At 36.0% G+C, this 24,757-nt stretch overlaps 1 protein-coding gene across 6 annotated transcripts in view; it reads left to right on the forward strand.

The window, feature by feature from the left end:
• The window catches only part of DIAPH2 (diaphanous related formin 2), a 923,693-nt gene that overhangs the window by 378,220 nt on the left and 520,716 nt on the right, over nt 1–24,757 (forward strand). For all 6 annotated transcript variants that reach the window (XM_030934028.1, XM_030934026.1, XM_030934029.1 and 3 more), the window contains 2 exons: nt 5,817–5,918; nt 8,350–8,444. In XM_030934028.1, the coding sequence (XP_030789888.1) occupies nt 5,817–5,918; nt 8,350–8,444 (197 nt within the window). The remainder of the gene's footprint in view (nt 1–5,816; nt 5,919–8,349; nt 8,445–24,757) is intronic.

Below are 24,757 nucleotides of genomic sequence, written 5' to 3' on the forward strand. Positions count from 1 at the left end.
GCAACATGGAGAGGGGAAGCTTCACAGCTATAATATGTAGCATGTGCGAGGAAACAGAAATGGAATCTCTTCCTGCCTATTGCATCAGCTTTCCCTCCCAAGGTTTAGTAAACACATGTGTTATTCCTCACAAAATAGACTGAATAACAATTGAACACAAAATTGTGGTTCCTTACAACTGATTCATCTTTACCAGCATTTTTAATTATTCTTTTCCATATTGTTTGTAATTCCTGTCTACACTTGGCCCTTGGGATTTCCAGGGTTAACAGTTTGTAAACTATAAACATGGATGGGAATATTTGTGTAATGTATTCATATGAATTTTATTTTTATGTCAAAAAATGGGAAATTACAAAGGCTAATGTAGCAAACGCCCATCTACCAGCCACCCAAAATGAACAGATGTTAACATTTAGTCATATTTACTCCAGATCTTTGCTTTTAAGGAAATAAAACATTAGAGTTAAAATGGAAGTTTCCAAGGTTCTACCTATTCCCGCATCAGATTCCTCCTCTTAGGCAACCACTCTCATTAGCTGGTGAATATCTAGTCTATGTTTTTATAATTTTGCTACATATATACTCATCTATCAACAATACACAAGATTAGTCTCTGTTTTAGTTTAGATGAATGTTATACTGCATGTACCATTTTACATAGCTTTAATTTTTCTACTCAGCATTGTATTTGGCATCAATCCTTGTTGAAATATATAGCTGCAGTACAATCACTGTAAATGCTGTGTGGTATTACATTGTATTAATATACCACAATTTATCCATTTCATAACCCCTGGGCACATGGGCTGTTTATAACTTTTCTACTGTTATAAACACTGTTGCAGTGAACATTTTTGTCTCCTTGACCATTTGACCTACAAGCAGAAATGTTGGGCTGTATTTATGACAAGCATACCTTCAAATATATCAGATGTTGATACACGTGTTTTTTAAGTCATTGCTGAATATTTACTGTCAACCGTTGGCATAATCAAATTCTTCTTCGTATCTTCATCAATACTTGGTATTGTGAGACTTAAACATTTTTTCAGTTTGATGACTGTTAATGGTATTTCTTCTGTTATTTTCATTTGCATTTCCCTGATCACTGGTGAAGTTTAGCATGTTTTCATTACTAGCTATATCACCTTGGGCATATGATTAAATTTGTCCTTGATTTCCTCATTTGTAAAATGACACTGGTTAGTACCTATCATATAAAGTGGTATAAAAATTAATGCCAGATACAGAACAGATATGTAATAAAACTTTGATTTTGGTGGTGCTTGTGAAGATTGTATGGGTGGTTACCAGAAGTAAAACTACTACTACTGTTGTGATTTTCGTTTTTTAATACTCTCATCTGTTGTGTATTGCATATGTATTTATCTATTGATCTCATCTTCCTTGCCCTTTTTCTCCATCAGGTTCACGTGATATTTCTGGAAACGCATACGGATGATTCAGAATAGAGTAGAAAATAACAACAACAAAAAAAATCATTAAGCCTATCACACGCAAAAACCAGAGTACATTTCCCCTACCTTTCATTGCCATTCTTGCACTTATTTTTAATATTATCAAGTCATTAATTGAAATTAAAATATTGTATATTTCAACCAGTATGTAAAAAAATTATTTCCATGTAGCTGGAATCACCTGTGGAATTATATGCACATGGATAAAATATGTGTTTAAGTATATATGGATCACAGTTCTTATATTTGTATGTTATATGTAAAAGAACAGTTGGCATTTACTTCTTAAATATACAAATATGTATGCGTGAAGTTACATAAATGTTCAGTGTGTTTGCTGATACTACTATTATTAGCTTTATTTACTGTGGCTTTGTATATAGTGTACTTTTTTGTTTATTTGTTTTCCTGAGACGGAGTTTCTTTCTTGTTGCCCAGGCTGGAATGCAGTGGCGCAATCTTGGCGCACTGCGACCTCCGCCTGCCGGGTTCCAGTGATTCTCCTGTCTCAGCCTCCTGAGTAGCTGGGATTACAGGCACATGCTATCATGCCCGGCTAATTTTTGTATTTTTAGTAGAGACAGGGTTTCACCATGTTGGCCAGACTGGTCTTGAACTCCTGACCTCAGGTGATCTACCTGCCTCAGCCTCCCAAAGTGCTGGGATTATAGGTGTGAGCCACTGCACCCGGCCTATATGTAGTGTACTTAATAGGAAGGGACATCCTTTTAATTCTCCTCATATTTCTTATAATATGATGCAACACATAATGTGATGCTGATTTCAAAGATAATATGTTCCCTAATATAGAACTATGCTTGCAATAAGAAAATGAGAATTCACTGAGTAATATGCATGTATTCATCTAAGCTATATTTTTATAGATAAAGAAAATTATAAATGTTAGGTACCTTTTGGGGATACTTCCATAATTCGTGGTTTACATATGACCGTGCAGTATGAGTAGATATTTATGTGTTGTATACCATTGTATGCTCATGCTAGGCTAATTCGTAGTAGGTGTTCAAGAAATATTTGGTAGATTAATGAATGTGATTCTGACTATAGAAATCAGTCTTTCTCACTGAAATTTTAAGATAGTTATACAAATTTTATTATGATTCATGGTTAGTTATCACTATGTAAATCATCCAATGTTACCTATTTAAAATATCTTAATACTTGCTACAAATTATAACATCTTGTCACATGTTCTGTGTATCCACTGGGATAGCAGAAATTAATAGGAGATTCCTGAACATTGCCTATATTAGATTGGGGAAAGAATATAACCATGTTTACTTTATTTATGCTGATGAACATTTCGCAGTTGTAAAAGAATACATTTATAGTACAATTGCTTGTAAAAATCCATGTATTAAAGGAGATATAATAATACTCAGTGGGCATTTTATCTTAGATAATGAGTATCTTGATATTAACATATCTTTAATAATAATATGCATGTCTTTATTATTAGGATTATCTTCCTACAGACAGTATTTTATAATGTTTCATTATTATTCTGTCTATTAGCAGTGCCAATTTACACACTCAAATTAATTCAATCTATTGGATTCAAACCCATTTGCAAAATATTTTTTCATTTGTATGGGGAAGGTCACGTTTCACTGTAGGCCTCATTATGAACCTGAGGACCATAGGGCAATTGATGATAAAATCAATTCATGAAGTTTTTATATCGAAACTTAAAAAAACTTTTTAGTTTCATCCAAGTAACTTCAAATAATTATAGAATTGCTAGTTATTTAATGTTTTGTAACCACTAGAAACATACAGAATAAAAGTATACTAGGATAAGTGACATTTTGAGGTCACTATGAAAGCAGGCAATTTTTAACATATGATGTGTTGAACACTATAGGGATATTTGATGTCTCATTGCTGTTCTTTGAATTCTCTGTTTATCTAAGCCTGTGGTCATGATCCCTAAGGAATGCTTTTAAAAACAAGAAGGCCAAAGGCAATAATAGCCACTGGTCTGTAATTATTTATCATGGCAAAAATATGATTAGTTTTGAAAGCCTGTCTAGTTAGAGAACTGCTTTAAACTTGTTTTTCTCTTGTGATTCTCAAAAAAGCAGTGCCCACTCATGGAATTCTTATCACTTTTCGAACCCAGGATTTAAGCCAAGTTGTATAACACAAGGAAAATATGTTGGGATCCAAGAAAGAAAACTGTGAACTATAGATATTTAGGGCATCTAATCTTAACTTTAAACAATTTGTTCACTTGAAAAGGGGAGAGGCTATACCATATTTTAATTTAAAAATGCAACGATATAAAGTCATTAAATGAGTATTATCTATTCCTGGGTTAGTCAGGATCCTGTTAGTTTGCAGAAGCATCTTTATAGGTCCTTCATAGCACAGCATGTTTTTCCTATATGTACTTGGCTAATTAGTCTCCCATAGTGAATTTTAAGGCATATTGAGAGATTAGGAAAATTTTCTTGACTATTTCCTTGACTGGGTTCAAATTAGTGAATGATTCTAGAAGTAATTTCAATATGATTCAGATACTTCACATTTTATAGACAAAAGGAAAGGCTATTGGACTGTCATTTTCTTGTGTACAGTTGTCTTAAGCTGGAACTGACCTGACAATTACAATAAATTAAAATGTTGATGATTGCATGTGAAAGACTCTATGCTCCTAGAAAGACCCTTTGAAGAATATTTGAGATATGTTTTAATATATTTTAAAACGTATTTAGAAATATATACAGATAAATATAAACATAAAATATGTTCTTTTAATATATTTTAAGATAAATATATTAAAAGTCACTTTTCTTCCAGTAGTAGCAATGACTATTGTGTTGAATCCACATGGCAAAGATCGTAATTTTAAAGTGTTAATTATTATCCATTCTCCTTAGACTGCACATAACTTTAGGTTGGCCAGTCTGGTAAAATTTAGCACTGTTAGGACTTTAGTTATTCAGGTAATTTATTAATATCTGCTATTTCTGTAGTATGCTCATTTAATTTTTCTGTATTTTGTATTATTAAAACAAAGGAAGTCTTAATGGGCTTCCAATATTTTGATGAATTCTATAGAGTGTTGCAAAAGTTTCCAATATGATAACATCCATAAACATATTGCCTTAGTAAAAGTGTACTGTGGTTTTATGTTGCTTTTTCTCTAAAAAAGAAAATCGACAATGCATTTGTGGTCTTTTTAACAAAGATTAGATGAATTAAAATAATATCATTATTGCCTCAAAATGAAGTTATCTTTTTAACATTGATAAAGCAGCAGCATGATTATGGTCATATATGAACCAGTGATGTAATTTAGCAGCATGAATTTGGGGGCAAGGACTTAACACTCTACTTGACTGAAAAAGTATTGGCTTTATTTTTCTCATATTTTCTGATGGCCCCATTACTTACAACCCTGTTTTTATATTGGAAAAGGTAAACTGCCAACACTTGAGTACAATGGTAGCTATAAAATTTCTATACAGGAGGGGTTTGGGGATTTAACTTAATGCTTTATTTTCATAGCAGACAGCCACATTGTTTTTTGAGCTGGCCTACTTGGGGAGTTGGCTGATGGAGGTTATGGAAGGCTAAAGCCACTCCTTGGCACTGCTACTCCTTACCCTTTCCGTGCTTTAAACTGTTTTGAGTTATACTGTTACCTTCTGAAGAAAGCAAAGTAAATCTTCTGTTCTAAGGAAGCAAATAGTATTTTTCAAATAGCGAGGGATACAAAGCTAACTTACGCAAAAGATCACATTGCTGAGTCTATTTAATTACATGTATGCAAATGGTGCTACTGTTGTACAAATTGCAAATGGTTCATACCTATTCTTCAAAACAGTCTCAGCAGGAATATTTATATGGCAACCTGTTTAGCAGTTAAACTTACCTTAGGTGCTTTAAAGCAATTTCACTGAATTAAAGAAAGGTTTAAATTTTTGCATATTTTAAGAGAAATGCATGTCTTCCTTTTCCCTCAATTAGCTCAGATTAGTGAGGTTGTACTGTATATTTAATTCCAGTACTGCTGTAGGTACCTGGTAAAGGAGTAATTAATGTTGTACATTAGGTAAGAAGGAGCAATTGATTTTTGGTTCTATTTGGCTTATCTTTTCTGCTTAAGTGCTGATATTTAATTTGTAGTGAAAACTCTAAAACAGCTCTATATTTTTATGTTTATCCTGTTCCTTGAACTAATGAAATAAACACATTTATTGATTTCAGAATGAGCTTTATTAATGTAGTTAATATACCTTACTAATGTTATTCCGTGTACTTGGATTAGTACCACTATTGTTTATGAATCAACATTTTTTCTTTCAGTTCAAAAGAATGCAGAAGCATTAGAAGAAAAGAAGACTGGGCCTACAAAGAAGAAAGTGAAAGAACTGAGAATTTTGGATCCCAAAACAGCTCAGAATCTGTGTATGTAATATTTTCTTCGTAGACTTGGTATAGGTAGTGGTGAGAGGGGTGGGAGCTGTTTAATGTATTTCATCAAAGTTGTAACCTTTTTTTTTTTTTTTTTGAGACGGAGTCTCGCTCTGTCACCCGGGCTGGAGTGCAGTGGCCGGATCTCAGCTCACTGCAAGCTCCGCCTCCCGGGTTCACGCCATTCTCCTGCCTCAGCCTCCCGAGTAGCTGGGACTACAGGCGCCCGCCACCTCGCCCGGCTAGCTTTTTTGTATTTTTTAGTAGAGACGGGGTTTCACCGTGTTAGCCAGGATGGTCTCGAACTCCTGACCCCGTGATCCGTCCGTCTCGGCCTTCCAAAGTGCTGGGATTACAGGCTTGAGCCACCGCGCCTGGCCAAGTTGTAACCTTTTTAAACAGACATATTTAGCATCTTCTGGAAACAAAATTCTGTGTAAACATGATTTGGTTGCCTTTTTGTCACTTAGCCGGTATGGAGAAAATTCTAATTCAACCTCCGTCAGACCATATGAAACTTGTGAATAGTAAAGATTTGAAAAGTAATGATAATAATACACTGTTAGAGGACATAGTGAAACATAAGGCAGAACTGATGAAAAGTGATTTTTTTTTCCTTCTGTCTAGACCTGGGATTGATAGTTTTAGAGTATTCACTAGTTACATTGGGCAAATCCTTCTACTGCTATTCCTTTATGTCTGAAGTAATTGTGATGTGAGCTACTTAAATTGTTAACCTTAACTGCATTTAAAAACTGGTTTGTGAACCTTTAAGCCTTTAACAAACCGGTCAGCCATTAAGTATACTTTTGCTAAAGCAGATGGACAGTTAAACCCATCTTCATTTATGTAAGCCTTTAAGTTTTAACATACTCTTCCCTCTGTCTTGAATTCAGAATTTTTGTTCTGTCACTACAGTAGACTGTGTTTAGATTTTGCTGATACTAAAACACTATGCATCAGAAATTTCCACACATTGAGCATTTCTAATTGCACAAAGTAATACCATGGGAGTTTATTTTGTTAAGGAATGTGGTATAGGGAATCATTACAATAAACAACACATCATTCTCATGTCAGTAGAAATGTTGCTATCAGAAAAGCAGTTTACCAGTAGCTGTTGTGAATATGTACATTGCTTATTTGATAGTACATTTTCAAAGTTGATGTTCAGTACTTTTCTTTAAAACACAGTATGATCTCAATTGCTGGTTGATTTCTGTCAATATTATTCTTTTAGATTGTGGAGATCTCATTTGGTCTTATGTATAAGGTAATCATTTGCCTATGGAGTGAGGATTTTGTTTTCTTTTCATGTGGCTGAAGGCATATAGACCTTTTCATGAAAAAAAAAAAAAATTCTTAGAAATGTTCAAGTTCTGGGTGCCAGGCACGGTGGCTCATGCCTACAATCCCAGCACTTTGGGAGGCCAAGGCAGGTGGATCACCCGAGGTCAGGAATTTGAGACCAGCCTGGACAACATGGTGAAACCCTGCCTCTACTAAAAGTGCAAAATTAGCCCGGCGTGGTGGCGCATGCCTGTAATCCCAGCTACTTGGGAGGCTGAGGCACGAGAATCACTTGAACCTGGGAGGCAAAGTTTGCAGTGAGCGGAGATCGCACCATTGCACTACAGGCTGGGCAATAAAAAAGAAACTCTGTCTCAAAAAAAGAGAGAGAAAAAAAATAATAAATGTTCAAGTTCTGGTGATAAGAACACATCTGTGTTCTTTAAAAAATATGTTTAATGGAACATGTTGTTGCAAGTACCTTCTGAATAATCCTTAGCTATTCTAGGTTTAATTTGCTGAATTATTCTAATATGATATGATAGATTTCCACTTAAGAAAAAGTTGGCAGGGGAAATTGTGAGTCAATATATAAAGTAAGTAATAGTATACCACAGGAATATAAGCAGGATTGCAAAGCACACTGATGATTCAGGCACTTTAATTTTTTTCTTATGTGGGAGAATTGCAGAGTAGATGGATATAATTTTTTATTTGGTTATTTTATTGTCTTTCCTGAGAAATACTGTGTTGGATGCATCTGATAATCTCCACACTAAATTCTTCATTAAATAAAAAGGTCAACTTGAAATAAAATCTCTTAAGTTTTCATGGGTCATTTTGTGTATCATCCTAGTCTAAAAGGCATAAGCATATAGTCATTAGTAGGAATTTTATTTTGTGTGTAAATATGCACTAACTATAAACATTAGAGCCCGAGAAAATAGGCCATTTTGTCTAAATGGATAGAGTGAGTAGTCCATCAAATGGAAAACTTTTGTTTGTTCATAATTCTGTAAATTAGTATTAGTGACAAGTTTCGTATTTTGAGTCTATGAAATGAAAATCAGGCATTTATTAGGACTTTAACATGTTGATGCTGTTCTACTTTTAATAAAATCAAATTTTATTTTAGCCATCTTTCTGGGATCATATCGCATGCCATATGAAGAGATAAGAAACATTATTCTGGAGGTTAATGAAGACCTGCTGAGTGAGGCTTTAATTCAGGTAACTTGGATATTTTCCTTTTGAAATTCATTTTCACAGATTTTTTTGGACTATTCTCTTCTCAATGGAGTTGTAAGAAAATTCTCTTCTATATTTAGATTTTTAAAAAGACATTGAGTAGTTTAATAAAATCAGGAATATCTAGCTGTGTTGCTAGTAAGAGGACTCAGTATAGAAAATCTAGGTTCTAATTCTGTTTCTGCCACTTATAAGCTATATATCCTTTTCAGTATAAGCATATGCATATATAGACATATCATTGTCCATTATTCACTGTACATACAATTACATGTACTTCATCACCAAAATGGCTCCATTAAGGATATATTGTTCTTACCATTTTATGGGTGAAAAAGCTGAGGGGTCAAGAGGTTAAACAGCTTTCTGAAAACTGGTGGGTATTGAACATACCCGTTGTTAGGCTGAGTAACTTTTACCCAACTCTGTTTGGGTACATAACATGTATTGCTGATTATGTCCAGCACTGTCTGTATTTTTTATTTCATTGAATCCTACAATAATCCTATGAGATAAGCACTATTATTCTCATTTTACAAATAAGGAAACTGAGGTTTAGAGAGATTGCCCAATTTCACAAAGCTTGTAAGTGGTGTAAGTGGCAAAGTACCAGAGCTGGGATTCAAAACAATGTCTATCTTGACTCTAAAGCCGTTATATTATTCTGCCTTCCATTAACAAACTGTTTAATCTTTCTAAACCTCTATTTTCTCATTTGAAATTACAGGGTCATTGTGAGGATTTAACCAAATAAAGTGCTTTGTGTAATAAAGGACTATACGGATCTAACACATTATTTGAATTCTTAGTATGTCTGGCCCTGTCTGGTTTAATTTTTGAAAGGAATAACTGTAAAGATTTTTGTGGAAGCATATAGTCATTGTAGTTTTTTCTGTTTTTCTTTATTTTGTTGTTTTTTGTTTTTGAGCCATGCAGTTGGTTTTGAGTTTTAGAATACATCACATAGGGCCGGACGTGGTGACTCACGCCTATAATCCCAGCACTGTGGGAGGCTGAGGCAGGCAGATCACGAGGTCGGGAGATCGAGGCCATCCTGGGCAACATGGTGAAGCCCTGTCTCTACTCAAAATACAGAGAAATTAGCTGAGTGTGGTGGTACGCGCCTATAATCCCAGCTACTCAAGAGGCTGAGGCAGGAGAATCACTTTAACTTGGGAGATGGAGAATGCACTGGGCCAAGATCATGCCACTGCACTCCTGCCTGGTGACAGAGCAAGATTCTGTCTCAAATAAAGCAAAACAAAACAAAACAAAAACATCAAATAGTTAAATAGCTTATTCTATAACATTAACAATTTTGCCATATTCCCTGCGAACTCTGTAAATCTCAGAGAACCTGCATACATAATTTGAGCAAGTGATGTCTCTGTGGAAATCTCCTCTATTTTGGATTGTAGGCTTACATTAAAGTTTACCTCATATATATGTCTTAAATCTAGGCATGATTTTTTAAAATAGGACTAAGGTTTAATAAGATGACCTATGTCATCTCTTCCTTGCTTTTAGACCTCCATTCCTTTTTCTAAGCCTTTATCTCTTTATCTTTTTCACGAATCTGTACATTTTACCCATATCCTGCTTTACCCACCAATTTCATGGCTTCTGTTTGCTGAGGACTTTTTAAAAAGCCAGCTTGCTTTCCTTCTCAGTGCCAGATACTTTAAAGTTTCTTCTCAATCCTTACCCTTTTTGATCAAAACCCATTTTCTTAGTTTTGCTTGTGGGAAGAAAACAGTTTAACATGTAGTATAATACACATAATTGGAATTGTGCTACTTGGGTATGGGTATAGGGCCTAAGTGGTGAGTAACTCAGCCGCGTTATTAAGGTTAGTATTGCTTTTATCTAGACAAATAAGATGGCTGAGTATCTTCTGGTAAAGAGGATGTATGCTCCTGGGTAGAAATAATTACATGATTTTCTAGTCCCCAAGAGAGATGGCTTCCCTCTGTCAGGAGAAAAGACTATAATCACTAGCACCTTTTTCTCCCCCCAATTCCAGAACATTTGTTTCAGTGATGGAAAAGTAACATCAATTTGCCATTCATATGAGCTGTTTACCATTTATATCTAATTACCATGTAGCACATCGATAATGCATGGCATTAAATGTGTATCATCAGATTAACTTTGTTGTAAGTTCTATTTGATTACAGTGCTAAACTCCATCCATGCATAATTATAGTTTTTTGCTCATGTAGCATGGTTGTCTCCTCATAGCAACAAAAACAAACAGCAATTAATGATACGTCACTTCCCAGAAACTGAATTAACAGTAGTAGTATTTTCTCTTCCAGTATGGGTCAATAGGCTCTTGCTGGGCAGACAACTAATAGAATTTAGTTATTTGGCAGGATAATTGTCTTACTTAAAAAAAAATCAGAAAAACTTTTATTTAATCAGCAAGATCCAGCACCAAGTTGAAGATTATTAATAAACATCAATTTTCATTTTGTTTCAAAATATCTAAATTTAAGCTAGAAAATGAGTTCTCTATGTGGGAAAAATTGAAATGACCTAAAATACTTGCAGTAGCACATAGAAACATTTAAAAGTACACCATATCCTGAGATTGTTGAGGAGTTTTTAATGTATGTAATTATGAGTTACTGTCAAATAATGTGTACTAAATTTTTGTGACTTTTAGAATCATTATTCTAGCCTACAAAATCTGTTTCAGTATAATTTATTTATTTATTTTTTTTTTTGAGATGGAGTCTCGCTCTGTCACCCAGGCTGGAGTGCAGTGGCCGGATCTCAGCTCACTGCAAGCTCCGCCTCCCGGGATCACGCCATTCTCCTGCCTCAGCCTCCCGAGTAGCTGGGACTACAGGCGCCCGCCACCTCGCCTGGCTAGATTTTTGTATTTTTTAGTAGAGACGGGGTTTCACCGTGTTAGCCAGGATGGTCTCGATCTTCTGACCTCGTGATCCGCCCGTCTCGGCCTCCCAAAGTGCTGGGATTACAGGCTTGAGCCACCGCGCCCGGCCAAGTATAATTTAATTTGATCTACTGAGAGAAAAATCTAAGACCAATCAGTCAGTGCTTTTTAGGTAAAACAGAAATATGTATATAGAGCATTGACAGAGTAATGAAATGAGCGGTTTGAAAAAAGGGATGCATGTGTGAAGGGAAAAATAAAATTATGTTCTGTTTGAGGTCATTAGTGCATGCAAATGATTCTAGGTAGGGAGTTTATACTTATATTCTTAAGGAATATGTGAAAAAAAGATGATCAGCATACAAGATAGTATGTTATTACTGCAGAATAATTTGTCAAGATATGATAAAGCATGGGTTGGTAACCTGGAGTTCAAAGCCCTCTTTGGGGACCCATGGAGAGAATTCAGGGGGTCCTAAACTTGTATGTGAAGAATATTACATCTTTATTTTCATTAGCTTCTAATTAATATTTAGCATATTATTTAAGAGTGTAGGCAACAGACCAAAGTAGTATTAACAGTACCTCTAACTTTTTCACTAATAGAAATAATAAATATTTTCATGTCACATTACAGTTGTGGCAGGTATCTTGAAATACTGTTACAGTCATTAATACTTCAAAATTACAGTACTTATTAGAGCTGTGACTAGAGATTATTTTTAATGCTTTAATCAATCACTTCTATCGTTATATCACTATTTTGGTAAATATGTTGATAACTATTTAAATGTAATTGGTATTTTCTGTAATCCTATTAATTTTATTTTATCCTGATATAGAGGTTCACAGAAGGTGAACTGTAGGTTAGGGTGGGCTGTGGTTAAGGTGGTCTTCCTGGAAGAAGTGTTCCAGACTTTGAAACACTAGTAGGATTCAGTTAGAGAGGGTTAGGATAAGAGAATGGTGGCCAAAGGCTTGAGGTATATAAAGGATAATGTCTTTATTTTTCTGGTATAGATAAGAGGTCATGTAGGGTAGCAGTGAGAAAGAGCATATAAAATATTAGTAGCTTGGTGGTGGTCATATTGTAGAGGCACACAGATAGCAAGTTGGTGACTCACAGGTGCTCAAGCTCTCTACCTCTCACTTTCTCTCTCTCACTTATGTTTTATTTGGCCTTTCTAGTGCCTAATTAGTGAAATTTTAATGTCACACACTCTCCAGTTTGCCACAGGTCCCACCACTCCCTATTGCATTTTACTTACTCTGACTCATTCCTAACCCCTATATACACCAGGCGTTTTGATCCCTGGTAGACAACATGAATGCTGAGCTATTGAGTTTGGTCATGGTCAAATTGTATGCTTAGGAAAGGTACTCTTAGCTGCAGTATGTCAGATGGCTTGATGTAAAGAGACTTGACATAGGGAGATCATTGCAGTTTCAAGCATAAGGGACATCATTGCAGTTTCCATCGTAAGGTGTAATAAAGCCCTGACTATTTCAGAAGCAGGAGAAAAGGGAATTTGGGTAAATAAAAAATTTTTAAAAAATGATTAATTGAAAAATCCTGGTGGTAGAGATAATGGTTGTAGTCCTGACACCGAGAGGCAAATCAGGTAGGGGAGAAAATACTTTCAGGGCAAAAGAGAAAAATTTTACAAATAACATTACATTGGAAAATGTACTGGAGGTCAGAATAGAGGCCAAGACTGAAAATAAGAATTTTTGGAGTCGTCTGCAAAGAAGTGACTGTTGGAGTATCAGGACCAATGAAGTTCTTAAGTTTCCTCATGAAAAATGTAACAAATGGAAAGTTAAGGACCGCCTATCTGGGGACCGTACAAGTCAAGGGGATGGGAGGTATTAGATAAATCAGAGCAAAAGGAGTCAGCATATCAGGGAGAAGGCCAGGATGCTATAGTGTATCATCAAAGCCACCACAAGAGGCTTTTAAAGAGTGATGAATAAGAGAAGGAGATTGGGAAAAGAGATATTTCCTTCATTATGTCAGATTATAATGACTTATTTAGTTTAAATAGTTATTTTTCTATAGTTTTTTCTTGAAACAGTCTGCACTACATACCAGACACCTGTATTCCTTAAGCAAATGTTCTGTTTATTCGTGGTATTTTGGTCTCTGTCTCCCTTATAAGGGACATCTGCATTCCTACTGGGCATACAACTGTCTGATGTCCTATCTATTGTTCTTCTTCCACTTGCATTGTTTTTTTTTTTTTTTTTGACATTTCCTTCCTTCCTTTCTTCCTTCTCTCCCTCCCTCCCTCCTTCCTCTCTTCCTGCTACTTTCTCTTACGTTCTTTCATTCCCTTCTTCCCTCATTCCCTTCTTCCCTCCCTCCCTCCCTTCCTCGTTTCCTCCCTCCCTTCCTCGTTTCCTCCCTCCCTTCTTTTCTTCCTTCCTAAGTAAATTCTTTCTTTGATGAAAGACCTTAATTTTACTTAGTAATACCCAAGGTGAAATAAAGCTCCTGGATGCCTCCATACCTGGAAACTACAGAAATACCTCCATAGATGTGTCTCTACAATGCATACATGGGAATATGCCAGCTTGCTTCTACCTCCCACAACCCCCCTCCCTTGCCCCACCAATAGTTTCTACATATATTGACTGTTTTACTTTTCTGACGCCCATTTGAGTAACCAGCACTGTACTCAGTGTGTGGTGTTTATAGATTGCCACATGATTATATTTTCCCAAATGTGATTTTTATCTCAAAACAGATTATATGATCTATATAACTTATTATTGGATACCGACAGAATAATCAGAATGACATGAAGATCATCTAGTCCATTCGCCTGATTCCAGGCATGCTACACCTAAGTCATCAAAGATAGATGGGTATCTATTGATTCTGCAGGAAAAAAAGATTCTTCAACTTCCCTCAATTAACCAGTTCTAGAGTATAATTATTCTTACAGTCAGGAAGTTCATGCATGTGTAATAGTAGAGCTCGTTTTTGTCTCCTCAATCCATCTTTGTAATCATTGATCTATTTACGTGGCTATTGACCATCTGTATTTTATGCAGGCTTGTGAGTCTGCATGTGTGCATTCACTTTACGAGGGCTGATGACTTTAGAAGACTACAAGTGTATCAATTAAGGCTATAATGGCATTAGTATTGTAGAATTTGAAAACATTTTTCTCTTAAATAACAACTTGTATTCACCATGTTCATTTTCACAAGTCTTTAGGGAAAATGAAGCAGTAGCAATGACAGTAACAATCATAAAACATTTCTTTCTTACTTCTCATCATGGTGGAATAATTATGGCATGCTTTTGCGGTCTGAAAATTCTTTTATCTATGAGCTGCTGCTCTTCTTTCGCGTCTTTTGCTTTTAAATAGGTGATTTTTAAAAAAAAATTGTTTGTTGTTTTTTTCTTTTACTGAAGTTTCCTTTGACCCTTGTTTGCTACTTTCAGTCTATTGTTATAATTACACATATTCCAAGCAAATGTTTTGGCTGCTTATTTTATTCTCTCTATGTCTATTATTGATTAATGCCAGTATTTCATTTGTCACTATCACCAGTTCTCTGTGTTGTTGTTCACAGAGAAAGAAAAGGTAGCTTTAAACAATTAATTTTTTCTTGTACTAATTGGGTTGTGCAAAATGTTTTTAAAATATAAAAGAGTGAGCCTATGGCCGTGCGTGGTGGCTCACGCCTGTAATTCCAGCACTTTGGGAGGCCGAGTCAGGTGGATCACATGAGGTCAAGGAGTTTGAGACCAGCCTGGCCAACATGGTGAAACCCCGTCTCTACTAATAATACAAAAATTACCTAGGCATGGTGGTGCACGCCTGTAATCCCAGCTACTCAGGAGGCTGAGGCAGAAGAATCGCTTGAACCCAGTAGGCAGAGGTTGCAGTGAGCTGAGATCGTGCCATTACGCTCCAGCCTGGGCAACAAGAGTGAAACTCCATCTCCAAAAAAAAAAAAAAAAAAAAAAAAATTGAGCCTATTTACATTTTGAGCAAAACGTAAGTCTTACTAACGGTTCAGTAAGGTGTGACCTCAGAAATCATATTTTATGCTGCCTTCTTTATGGTAGAACTTCATTAAAATTTTGGTTCTTTCATACTCTAGTTCCATTGGGTCTATTGAAATGAGATGATGGTCAGGGTAGAACAGGAATTTCCTCATAAGTGTAAAACTTGGGGCTGGGCACAGTGGCTCGTGCTTGTAATTCCAGCACTTTGGGAGGCCAAGGAGGGAATATCATAATGAAACCCTGACTCTACTAAAAAAAAAAAAAATACAAAAATTAGTCAGGTGTAGGAGTGAGTGCCTGTAGTCCCAGCTACTCAGGAGGCTGAGGCAGGAGAATCGCTTGAACCCAGGGGCTGGAGATTGCAGTGAGCCAAAATCATGCCACTTCATTCCAGCCTGGGTGACACAGCGAGACTCCATCTCAAAAACAAACAAAAACAAGTGTAAAACTTGGTAGGTGGCCTCTTTTTCCTTATATAAACTTCCAAAATCTGAACTGGGATATGAAAAGCAAGATTATATCATTATAATTATACCATTACCCCTACTCTAAGTACTAGCTGTGAGGCTACTTCTAGACAAAAAGCATTAGACACTTAGCCTAAGAGATTCAGGGGACAGGGAGTCAAGGCTGTAATGTCCTTGATGGAATTATCAGAGTGATAGAGAATAATTATGATTTCCTCCCCCAGCTAGCTCCCTATTCATTTTTTTGTGGCATACAAATTTGTTTTAAATCCAAAGCTTATTGGCTAGTCATATATTTAACAAATTATACACATTTGTAATTGATCGTATCTATAAAACTACTTTCTCTTATGTACTAAAGAGATAAAACCTTTCCTTCCATACACAAGGAATAAATCTTTACATTCTTTTTGCAAGGTTCTATTATAATTCTAGATATCCTCCTATGTAAAATAGAAATGTACCTAGTTACTAAATCTTTTAAAGACTTGGGATATAGTATAATCTAACATAATATAATATAAAATTTAACATGCTATGGCATGCTTTAACATAGTATAATAACGGGTATAACATAAAGGTATTTTAACTAATCTCTTTAAAATATTTTAGGGAGGCAGGAAGGAATACACAAGGGAAATTTAACTCTTTTAATTTCTTAAACTCAGTGGTAGACACGTAGATTCTTTGTCTTTGTATCCATCTTCGTGTCTTAAATATTACACAATGAATAAATTTAAAAGTATTTAGCAAGTGCTGAAAGCATATGCTTAAATCAGGTTTCCTTAACTTTGGCACTATTGGTGTTTCGGGCCCATTTTCTCTCTCCCTCTTTTTTTTTATTTTTGACTGCTGTCCTATACATTATAGGATGTTTAGCAGTATCTGTGGCTCTATCCACTGGATGCCAGTGGCAGCTCCACCTCCAGTTGTGACAACCCAAAATGCCTCTAGACTTTGAAAAATCTCCTCTGGCATGCAAAATTTTCCCTGGCTGAGAACCATTGTCTTAAGAATTACTTTTATTTCTGAAGTATATGTAGTAGTTTCAGAATGTAATACGCTCCCCGTCATTTGCTGTTATTTTCTATGTTTATCATGAACTTCATGACAGGTTTTGGACATTTAATTAGTATAGGTCCAAACAAAATGATACTGTACATTTAAAAATTCTATATCCCAGGAATGGGAAGTACTCATCTTAAGGCAGAGTGCATTCCCCTTACATTGCAGATACCCCTAGTCAAGCGTTGCTTAAAGTACAGGTCATAATTATTTTCTAGCTGTGGAAACAGGCAATCATATCAGTGTGAATTGGCTTTTTTCCCCCCCTTTACCACGTAGTATTTACATTTATAGTTTAATAGTGCTGAGCAATTCACTTTACACCATTTTTAAAAACTTACTTATTTTTGTTTTGTTTTTTAAATATGTCATTTAGATAAATCAAATAATACCATGGTAACAACTTCTACTCTGAAGTGAAGAGAGCTGGGTCTGAATCCCAGCTCTGCCACTCACCAGCCATATGAATGGGAGAAAGTTACCTAACCTCTCTGAGTCCATTTTCTTTTATCTTTTAAATAGCTAGTAAGTTTGTTGAAAGGATCAAATTAAATAACACATGAAGCAGTTCCCAGCACATTGCTGGTTACATGATAGACACACAAAAAATGTCTTTTCCAGTGAGTAGGAGCAGTGCAGTTACAATTGGTATTTTGAAATATTTTCCTTCGAAACTTACAATTGAATAGTCAGCCCTCAGTTTTCGATGTTAATGGAAAGAATTATCAGCAGGGTGATAATTCTCCTGGGGCTTCTTCCTTTCTCTGTACTGTCTGAATCCCAGAAATAGAGATATCAAATAGGGACAAAGGAAGTATCCAGGAGTAGTGTACTATTTTTGAGGGGACTATTCAGAAACCTCACTTTAACCCCTTTAATCTTTATTTTTCATGCTTTATGTTGTATTTTAGTTGATTTGCATGCTGACAAGAGAAATGTAGTCTTTAGAGTGGAAAGATATAATTGAATGACAATAAACTAGTAAGGGGCCTCTAGATAAAGAAATCAAAGGAATGTTAAAGCAAGAGCTGCTTTGGGGGGACCGCAGTAGGTGAGAATGTGGACTCTAGAATGCCATCAAAACCTTTTAATATTTATGCATATCCTATAGATTTTTAAAATTATTCTGCTTAAATAAATGAAGCAAAAGTTTATCCATCAATTGTTTCCAACAGCTTTAATGTGTTGTTGGATTTATATTACTGGAAGTTATTCATGTCTTTGGTGTTGTAAAATTTAGCTTTCAATGTTTGTATTATTTATGTTTGTATTATTATTAAAAACTGAGATGAGGCTATCATAATTTGAGGTCCTTAAGGCAAGTGATCTGAAAATGTTTTAGGAACCTGGTGTTTTTGTATTTGCATATTTTTTGTTTAGATTTTGTTTTATTTTAGTATACTGAGTGATATTAGAATCATATACTCTGTATTTAGAATCATTTAGAATATATGAGAGTATTTGAAATCATGGCTATGTAAAATTATCAATACCTAAAATGAATGAAATTGTATTTTTTTAGTTTGAGTATTACTAGAAAATATTTTGTAGAAACCGAAGTACCTAAAAGTAAAAACATGACCTTTTCTGAAGTTTTGGCAGTAGAAGAATGTAGAAATCGAAGTACCTGAAAGTAAAAACATGACCTTTTCTGAAGGTTTGGCAGTAGAATAATTTTTTTTTTTTTCTTTTGAGATGGAGCCTTGTTCAGTTGCCCAGGCTGGAGTGCAGCAGCACAATCTCAGCTCACTGCAACCTCTACCTTCTGGGCTCAAGCCATTCTCCTATCTCAGCCTCCTCAGTAGCTGGGACTACAGACCAACACCCGGCTAATTTTTGTACTTTTAGTAGAGATGGGGTTTCGCCATGTTAGCCAGGCTGGTCTCGAACTCCTGACCTCAGGTGATGCGCCTGCCTCGGCCTCCCAAAGTGCTGGGATTACGGGCCTGAGCCACCACTCCCAGCCAAGAATGTGTCATATTAAATAATTAATCAGGAATGGTGTGACCCATTCAGAATAACTAGTTAGGATTTAATATCAACTTTGAATATTTGTTCTAATAAAGCATTGAAAAATATAATAAATACTTAGGGAATAGCAAAGCTAGATGGCAGTGCTAAAATGTGGCTTCAAGAGTGTTTTCAGTTGATCAGAAGTAGGAGAATGGATTTAGTATATGACAGCAGGCAAAGGGGAGAGTTGTTAGATAGGAGTAACCTATAGAGGTATCACTTTGCAGAAAAGACCATAAGCAGGATTCCCTCCTAGGAATGTCTAGAAAGCATATGGATGAAGGCCAATATGATAGGGAGAATTCTACCTGATGGAATGCTTAAAATATCTCCTTTTTCTTCTCTTCAAATTATGGAACCTTTCATCTATGAAGTATTTACTAAGGTGTGACCATTCCTTTCAGCCTTCTACACATTGTGCTTCAGTTCATAGTATGTACATGTTGGAACACTATTTACCCTTTAAAAAGAAGGAAATCTTTGAACCTGCAGGACATTGTGCTAAGTGACATAAGGCAGACATGGAAAACATATACTGTGTGATCTCATTTATACAGTATATAGAACCTAAAAAAGTCAAACTTATAGAAGCACAGAGGAGAGTGGTGGTTACCAGGGACTGCAGGTGGGAGTGGGGATTGGGAGATATTGATCAAAGGATATGAAATTTCAGATAGGAGGAATAGTTCAGGAAACTTATTTTAGAACATGGTGATTATAGATAATAACAGTGTGTTGCAGCTTTGAAAATTGCTAAGGTCTATTTTAAATATTCTCACCACAAAAAAATAAGTATGTGAAATAATGGATATGTTAATTAGCTTGATTTAGTCATTCCACAGTGTATACATATATCAGAATATCATTTTGTACAGCATAAATATATATCTTTTTTGTCAATTAAAAATTATTTGCCTTTGTATCTCTGTCGTAGAATCAGAGGCCACCAAAATTAAAACTGAGGTAAGCTTTATAAATTACTAATTTCCCTTATTTCACGGGAGGAGAAACCAAGGCTCAGAGAGGTTTACATCATATAGTCAATCTGGGATCACAACTTGGTTCATAAGATGCTCAATTTATTGATTTTTTTAAGCCCATTGTTTGACCTGTTTTTCCTTGCTGTGGTATGCAGGTGGGCGAGTGGGTTGGGGAGTTTACTGCTGGACAGCAATAAAAAGTAGTAACAGAAAGTTTACTAATTAAAAACACTTTGTGCAATCTCTGTCATTGGAAGTCAGAGTAGAAATTAAATTATCCCTTAAAACATCATCTTCCAGTATTGGATGACATTATAAATGTCTTCATTGACATTCATTATTGTTTGTGTTGTGAAATATATAATTAGGTGTCAAAAAATAAAGACTTAATTTTACTTAATGCAGTATAAGGGGCATTGGACTCCATTTCTGCATTAATAAGCAGCATTTTAGTAAAATGAAAGCGTAGTTCAATTACTAATAAGACGATCATTTATTTTATCCCATGTGAAGGATTCCGAGTGACAGAACCATTTAATGAAGTCTTTCAGCTTTGTGAGAAAAATAAGACTACATATTTTGGCCTTCATTTTATAATTTTTCTTCAGTATATATAGCTGAATAGTGTTGAAAAATTAGTTGCTTCTCAGGAAAAGCTAAGAAGATGTCTGCTTTTCTTCCTTGAGTGCTATGACTAATTGCCACATCGTCTCTTCGGAGTTTCTGCTCTTCGGTGGTTTATACTTAAAATGCCACTCAGTGTAGTGGAAAAAAAATTCTTTTGGCTTTCAGTCATGTATTCTCTATATGACCTTGGGCAAGTCACTTTTCTTCTTTTAGCTGTATATTTTTTGCCTTTAGAAGGGGGGAAATGTATACTTAAAAAGTTGGTTATTATACAAATTAAATGTGAGTATATGTTAAAAACCCTTGCAAACTATAAAATACGAAACAAACTGAACACACGTAGAGATGAGTATCTTAGACATTTATTTAGCTGTAACCTGTCACTCTTTCTGGCCATTTATCTAAAGAGAATTAACACTTAAACATTCAACTAGTACTTGAAAGAGCATCCCAAAAATAACTCATAGTCTTCATCCTTCCCCCAATAAAGGCCTATAATTCTTATCTCCTGGAATTTTTTTCATCCCCTCTCTCTTCTTTGATCCCAGCTCATCATGCATTCTTACTGATTGAAGATTTTTCTCTCTCACCTCCCATGCCCATAGGACTAGACTACTATTGTTTTCTAGTTGGTCTTTGTCTGTAGACTTCCTGCAGTCTAGCAAATCACATTACTTGACTAGCCGTTATTTTTCCTCCATCAATTCATTTTCTTTCTTAAGAAGTGATCACAATGATTGCCACCTGTTTTCTTCTGTTTTTAAATGTTGTAATGGAACTCTAGTTAATCTCTAGAAATTGGAGAGTCTCTCAAAGTCTTGATTTTGAATAATCTGCGCATGACTTGCATTTGCTCTTCTCCATGCCTTTGCACCTGTCCTTCCATCCTTTAGGTGTCTTTTTAATCTTTTAAAATATGACTTAAAACCTACTTTCTGACCGGGTGCGGTGGCTCACACCTGTAATCCCAGCACTTTGGGAGGCCGAGGTGGGCGGGTCATTAGGTTAAGAGATCGAGACCATCCTGGCTAACACAGTGAAACCCCGTCTCTACTAAAAATACAAAAAAATTGGCCGGGCGTGGTGGTGGGCACCTATAGTCCCAGCTACTTGAGAGGCTGAGGCAGGAGAATGGGGTGAACCCAGAAGGCAGAGCTTGCAGTGAGCTGAGATCGCGCCACTGCACTCCAGCCTGGGCGACAGAGCAAGACTCCATCTCAAAACAAAAACAAAAACAAAAACAAAAAACCTACTTTCTCCTGGAAATACTCCCTCCTCTGTAAACCAGACTGAACATTCTCTCCATTCTTCATCTGCTCATTTCTACTGTGTTACTCATAATCTTTTGAAAAGGGTCTTTGCATATGATGCAGACATTCTGAGCTATATCATAAGCATTCTTTGTATTGGTCATTCTTTTTACTTGCTTTAGAATCAGATGCATGATACAGAGTTTATATGATAACTGTTATATCATATGATTTTGTGATATTTTCAATTAGATATCTGGAGCCTGTTAGTTAGGCTAGTCCCCTCTACAGGGCTATATTGAAGGGGTGAGCACTCTATGTTAAACTTACTTTCAGGTTTACGGATTTCCCTTTCTTGAATATTTAAGGCTGTTTTATCTCTCATATATTTCTGAGAATTATAAGAACCACCCAGTGTCCTTTATTGAATAAAAGGTCTTCATGGAAGTAAACATAAAAATTCCATACAATATCAAATAGATATTTACACAACATTTTGATTAATGCTTCGTGTTTCTACCAGTTCTAAATATTTCTGTCATAGATGACTTTGAAATTTCTTGTGCAGTGAGAGATGAAATCTATCCTCATCTATACAGTTTCCTGGGTTTCAGCTGCCTATTTTGGGGACTTTGGTTCACCCAAGAGAATACCGATGGTCTTCATTATCCTAAGTGCATGCAGTCAGTGTGTTCGGTACACTAGATCCAAGCAGAACAGCCACTTGGTTCTGTTTATGTAGGTTCCATGTTGTATATAATTTTAAAAATAAAAACGTGACTACTTCCAGATGAAGAGACTTTCTGTCAGTGATGAGTAGCATTGTAAATAGGGAAGCTTTGTTTTTGGCTGCCCTAAATCCATGAGGAAGATTTGAAGTATTACAAAGACAACAGATGCTAAACAGTATGCCTCTCATGTGAAGTTGTGCTTTCCCTTTGCACTAGAGGTGAGGTCTAGAGAAGAGTTGAGCTTCCCTAAAGGAGAGCTTGGGAATATTAGGCATCCTCCTTAGATCCTGAAAGTATGGTCTTGTCTTATCTGATCTTAGGGCCAAGTCTCCTCAGAAGAGCCAACAGATTAAATGTCATCAAGAGGGTGGACTTTCAGAGGATGAGTAACTAGTTGGCGGCACAGTAAGCAGTCATATAGAAGTGACTGCTTAGAGTGGGACTACACCTGAATAAAGCCAGGATAAACTCTGCTCAACCAACATAAAGCCAGTCATCGGATAATAAATGTATTGGGTCACCATATATTGTCATATATGTTAATTAATCATTGTAGTTTTATGGAATTTGGCATATGTTCTAGATCATCTTTACATGTGATCTGTCTCGTTGCATTTCATTTGATGGTAGAGTGGTGGTAGAGTTTGCCTGATGAATGTTTATAAATAAGCGTGAACACATATTGCCAGTTGGGAAAGTAATCAATTCTTAAGCATTGGAGTGAAGACTGTTATTTGCTTTATATCTGTTAGAAACAGTGTCCCAGACCAAATACATTTATATAGGTTATATGTATAGATAATTTGAATACTGCTTCAAGGGGAAAATATTTCAAAGAAAACTAGATTTGTGATTTGTTGTAGGATTTCTTCGATTTCTACTTGACTACCTCCCCTCAGTTCATAGTACAAATGAATGACTAAGAGTAAGAATTGTTTGTGATCCTCTGATTGTCTCTGATCCTTTTTTTTTTTGTTTTTTGTTTTTTTTGAGAAAGAGTTTTGGGGCAGCAGTGGGCTGGAGAGTGGGCCACTGCTGCCTGCCATGCCCGGGCCTAATGCCCAGGTGCCCTGGGGCTCACCGCCCCTCCAGTCCCAGTCCCCCTGATCTCATTCTTTTTAAACTCAGTTGATGATTCTCTTTGTGAAAATGTATGGGATATTTAGAAAGGGTCCACAAAAAGCCAAAGCAAACCCAGGAGTGTGTCTATACATTACGGAAGTGAAGGGTCATTATCTAGATGATGGTGACCAGCTGAAAAATGTCCCTGAATGACTCATCAAAAGAAATGCATATTGAATTGGATCAGATTAAAGGAAGGCTAAGTCCCAAATTGTAAAATTTTAAGGCAACAATGTAAATTCTCCCAGAGTAATCAAAGACTATCTGAGAACAGAAGGTTGAATTAAGTTTAAGAAAAGGTCCATTTGAGATACGGCTCTAATATTTATGCTGTATGTGTACAGTTCAAAGCATAGTATTAATAAAATGTAACCATGGGTGCGCACGTTACCATTACTGTGAAGCCATTGTTTACCCTTCTCCCCAGCAGAAACCACTATTCTGAATCTTAGGCTCATCAACCCCATGCCTTTCTTTTGCCATATATGGATGTGCCCCTAAAATATATGTTATTTAGATTTTTCCTTTGTTTCTGTTGTGAGGCAGGATCTTGCTCTGTTGCCCAGGCTGGAGTGCAGTGGGGCAATCTTGGCTCACTGCAGCCTTGACCTCCCAGGCTCAAGCGATTTTTCCATCTCAGCAACCCCACAACTCCCTGCTTTCCACCACCTGTTCCCCACTTAGATTTACTCACACATTTAACTTTTTTGTATACCTTTCTTCTTATATGACAAAACTTCCTTCTAGGATCATTTACTTCTCCCCGAAACAAGTCTGTTTATTTTATTTATTTTAATTTATTATAATTACTTTTAGAGACAAAGTCTCGCTCTGTTGCCTAGCCTGGAGTGCAGTGGTCCAATCCTAGGTCACTGCAGCTTCAGTCTTCTGAGATCTTCTCACCTTGGCTTCCCGAACAGCTGGGAATACAGGCTTACTACCATGACCAGCAAATTTTTAAAAGTTATTTTAGCAATGGGGGTCTTGCTGTGTTGCCCAGGCTTGTCTCAATCTCCTGGACTCAAGCAGTCCCCCTACCTCGGAGTCCCTAATAGCTGGAACTGAAACGAGTTTTTTTGAAAGACTTTTAGTGAGATTCTGGTCATATCAAACA

This window comes from Rhinopithecus roxellana, chromosome 7 (genome assembly GCF_007565055.1).
Source record: "Rhinopithecus roxellana isolate Shanxi Qingling chromosome 7, ASM756505v1, whole genome shotgun sequence".
In the NCBI taxonomy this organism is placed as follows: domain Eukaryota; kingdom Metazoa; phylum Chordata; class Mammalia; order Primates; family Cercopithecidae; genus Rhinopithecus; species Rhinopithecus roxellana.